We start from the raw sequence: 4,449 nt of genomic DNA, 5'->3' as shown, positions 1-4,449 counted from the left end.
TGGACACAGGGATCCAGGGAGGGTGTAAGGTGCCTAGGGGGGTCTGGGGGTGCAAGGACCCCGGGGGGGGGGGGGGGGTGTTACAGGGTGCAGGGTTTGGGGGTGCAAGGACCCCAGAAAGGTGCAGGGACCCTGGTGAGGGTTACAAGGTGCAGGGTTTGGGGGTGCAGGGACCCCGGGGCGGGGGGGGGTGTGTGTGCAAGGTTTGGGGGTGCAGGACCCAGAGATCAGTGTGATGCTGTGCTATGAGGGTGCAGAAGGGCTGCAGGGACTCCCCGGGGGGGGGATATCTCAGTGTGTTCACCATGTAGGGTGCCCCAGGAAGCCCCTCCTATGGGGAGCAGCCAGGGTGGGGTGTGAGGACCCCTGTGCACACCCCCCCATTTCTCACACATTGATGTTTGCATCCACAGAATCCAGACTCCTGATGGGAGAGCATCCCCCCCCCCCTCCATGTGCACGCAGGATGGGGAACCCCCTTCCCTTTCCCACGGCCCCATACGTGACCTTCCCAAAACACATCCTGCGGCACGGAGGGGGGGGGGAATGTGGGGCAGCCCAAACCCCACAGGTCACACCAATGGCCGCGGGCTGCGGGGCGCAGGGCCCGGTTGTGGGGTCTTTGCCAAGCTCTGTGAGCGGCTGCTCCCGTCTTCCTCCTCCTCCTCCTCCTCCTCCTCGGGTGCAGGGAGCCCTCTCCATGGCAGGAGCTGGCTGCGGCGTCACGTGGCGCTGGCATGTGAGCCCTGCTCCATTTTTAGCCCCAGCAGCCTCCGTGCTGCAGAGCCATGTGCGGGCGGGCGCCCGGGCGGCACGTGGGCCTGCCGCAGCGGGCACCGGGGCACCGGGAACCCCCGGGGCCGCCGCCGCCGCCATCGCCACGCGTGTGCGGGGCACGGCTGACCGCGGGGGGGCTTGGCGTGACCCAGGGCACGGTGGTGGTTGGGGGGGGGGTCAGTGTGGTGCGGCCACCGGGGATGAGGGGGATGCTGTGACCCACACGGGGAGGGGGTGCAGGGGACACCCCCCCCCATGTTCTCATCGCCGGGGATGTGGCTCTGGGGAGACCCACGTCCCCCACATGTCCCCTGCACGCCCCCGGCACGTGCCTGGTGTGTCCCCTGCGTGTCCCCAGTGCTGCGTGTGCTGTGGGGGGGGGGTGGGTGTGTGTGCATACGTGTGAGTGTGCATACATGTGAGTGTGCATGCATGTGTGCATACATGTGAGTGTGCATGCATGTATGCATACGTGTGTGCATGTGTTAGTGTGCATGCGAGTGTCCATGTGTTAGTGGCATACATGTGAGTGTGCATACATGTGAGTGTGCATGTGTTAGTGTGCATACATGTGTGCATGTTACTGTGCATATGTGTTAATGTGCATATGTGTTAATGTGCATATGTGTTAATGTGCATGTTAGTGTGCATACGTGTTGGTGGGCATACATGTGTGCATATGTATGTGCATACATGTTTGCCTGTATCTTAGCGTGCATGTGTTAGTGTGCATACATGTTAGTGTGCATGCATGTGTGCATACGTGTGTGCATATGTGTTAGTGTGCATACGTGTTAGTGTGCATATGTTTGTGTGCATGCGTTAGTGTGCATACATGTGTGCATGTGTGTTAGTGTGCATGCGTGTTAGTTTGCATATGTGTTAGTGTGCATACATGCTTGTGTGCATGTGTTAGTGTGCATACATGTTTGTGTGCATATGTGTTAGTGTGCATACGTTTATGTGCATATGTGTTAGTGTGCATACGTGTGTGTGCGTGTTAGTGTGTATACATGTTTGCATGTATTAGTGTGCATGCGTGTTAGTTTGCATGTGTTAGTGTGCATGTTAGTGTACATGTGTTTGTGCATACGTGTTAGTGTGCATACATGTGTGATAAGTGTTAGTGTGCATACGTGTTCATGTGCATACATGTGTATTTGCATACGTGTGCGCATACGTGTTCGTGCTGGGGCTGCAGTACGGGCACTGTGCCTGCAGCCGGGGCTGCGATCCCTCACTGCAGGGGGTTGCGTGCGTGTGCACGCGTGTACATGGACACGTGTGTGCGCGTGCACGTGTGTGCGCTGGGGCCGCAGGGTGTGTCTGTGCACACACACGTACACACGTACACCCGTACACACGTGCACACGCACCCCGGGAGCTGCGGGCTCTGCAGGGCTGCACACATGCAGGGGTGCAGCCGCGGGGAGGGGGGGTGCGGACCCCCCTTTTCTCCCCCCCCCCCCCCCCCCCCCCCCCGCTTTATGAGGGTATCGCGACAGTGCGTGTCGTGATCCCGCACCCCCGGTGGGGCTGGGTCGGGTCCGGTTGCGGTGCGGGGGGAGTCAGGCGCGGACCCCGCCGCGCTCCGGGCGGAGCCGCCGCCCTCGGGAGCCACCGGGCGGCCGCGCCCCGTTACTGCGGTCAAGGATCGCGGGCGCGGGAGCGGCGCGTCCGGTGCGGGCCCCACCGCAGGGCCCGGGGCGGGGGAGTCCGTGTGTGGGGGTTCCCCCCCCCACTCCCTCCCTCCCTCCCCGCCGCCGGGGGGATTCCGGTGGCGGACACCGGCCCCGCTCCCGGTGTGTGTTCAACTCCCCTCTCCCGCCCCGTCCAGGCCTTGCGCATGCGCACCCCGTTTAAAGGTAACCGGGGGCCACAACGCGGTCCCGGCCTCGACCCAACCCCGGTACCGGCCCCGCACCCTCCCCCCCCCCCCCCCCTTCCCCTCCGGCGTGGTCCGCGGCTCGGCCCCTCCCCTGCCCCGCAGCGGGTGAGGGCTCAGGGGTCTGCCCGTGTCCCCCCGCCCGGGCTGGGGGATGCGCTGCGCTGATGGCACCGGGGCCCCGCCGCAACCCCCAGCACCACGCAGCCGGTGTGGGCTCCGCGGGCGGTAACGGGGCGGTGCGGAGCGGCGGGCCCCGGCCATGAGGTCCACCGCCTTCCGGGCGGGGCGGGAGGAGGAGGAGGAAGAGGAGGAGGAGGAGGAGAAGGAGTGGGAGGAGGGCTCCGCACCGCACCGCCTGCCGCCCCGCCGGCCCCGGGAGCCGCCGCCGCCGCCGCTGGGGGCACACAAGGGCCGCGGCGGCGGGGTGGTGGTGGCGGCGGCGGCGGAGGAGCAGCAGCAGCAGCAGCCGCCGCAGCAGCAACAGCAACAGCAACAGCCGCAGCAGCGCTGGGCCGGGCCGGTGCCGCTGGCCGGTGGCAGGCAGGCCGCCGCGGGGGATGCGGGCGCCCGGCCGCGCTGCCAGGCCGTGCTGCCCGGGCGCGGCGCCGGGGAGGGCGCGGCGGGGCCGGGGCCCGGAGCTGGGCCCGTCGAACCGGGGCCTCCGCCGCCGCCGCCCGCCGAGGGCAAGTGGAAGAGCGGAGCGCGGCGAGGAGCGATGGGGGCCGGCGGCGGGTCGCCGGGGCAGGCGGCATGTCTGCGGCAGATCCTGCTGCTGCAGCTGGACCTCATCGAGCAGCAGCAGCAGCAGCTGCAGGCCAAGGAGCGGCAGATCGAGGAGCTCAAGGCCGAGCGGGACACGGTACGGGGCGGGGGGAACGGGCGGGAACGCGGCACAGTGCGGGTTAACCCCCCCCATCCTCCGTGTCACCTTCTCACGGTTAATGTCCCCCCCCTCCAACAACCAGGGGTCCCCCTGGGCTGCCCCCCGTTATAGGTAAGTATAAAGCCCCCCCCCGTGGTACACCAGGGGTTAACACCGCCGTTGCAGGCGGTAATGCCCCCGACATGGGGTTAATGCCCTGCTTCTTGGCACCCCGAGGGTTAACACCCCCCACCCTCTTTGGGGTTAATGCCCCTCCTCTTGCAGGGGTTAAGCCCTCTTATTGCCCCCGTGGCACCCCAGGGGTTAACGACCCTCTTAGCAGGCGTTAATGCCCCCCCCTTTTGGGGTTAACATCACCCCCTCGTGGCACCCCAGGGGTTAACGACCCTTTTAGCAGGCGTTAATGCCCCCCCTTTTGGGGTTAACATCACCCCCTTGTGGCACACCAGGGGTTAACACCCACCATTGGAGCCTAATGCCCCCCCTTCGGGGTTAACGCCCCCCCCCGGGGCACACCAGGGGTTAATACCCCTCATTGGGGGCCTACCGCCCCCCCCCCTTTGGTTACCGACCCCCCCATGGTATATGAGCAGTTAACAGGGATTAATGCCCCCCTTTGCAAGAGTTATCCCCCCCCATGGCACCCAAGGGGTTAACCGCCCCTTGCAGGGGTTAATGGCCCTCCTTGTGGCTGCTGCCACCCCCGTGGCACCCCAAGGGTTAAGGGCTCCCATTAGGTCCTAATGCCCCCCTCCCCTTGTGTAGTCATACCGGGGGGGGGCATCGCTCCCTTCCCCACGACACCCGGGGTGTTAATGCCTCCCCCCAAGGGTTTACCCCCCCCGGCAGCACAGCGGGGTCGGGACCCCCGGGATCGGTGCCGCCCCCCCCCCAGACAAAG

General features: G+C 65.8%; 1 protein-coding gene across 1 annotated transcript; it reads left to right on the top strand.

The window, feature by feature from the left end:
* Nucleotides 1–2,564: 2,564 nt before the first annotated feature.
* On the top strand, nt 2,565–3,560 carry LOC130603469 (male-specific lethal 1 homolog; the record flags this gene model as incomplete). Its single annotated transcript, XM_057417240.1, has 1 exon — nt 2,565–3,560. A coding segment is annotated over exon 1 (636 nt), but the record flags the coding sequence as incomplete, so codon positions are not given.
* Between the last annotated feature and the right edge of the window lie 889 nt (nt 3,561–4,449).

Source organism: Pezoporus wallicus, unplaced genomic scaffold (genome assembly GCF_028554395.1).
Source record: "Pezoporus wallicus isolate ANWC-B61680 ecotype Strahan unplaced genomic scaffold, APGP_CSIRO_Pwel_v1 contig_14448, whole genome shotgun sequence".
Classification (NCBI taxonomy): domain Eukaryota; kingdom Metazoa; phylum Chordata; class Aves; order Psittaciformes; family Psittacidae; genus Pezoporus; species Pezoporus wallicus.
The sequence above is the reverse complement of the archived record's forward strand: the minus strand, read 5'-3'. Positions and strand labels throughout refer to the sequence as shown.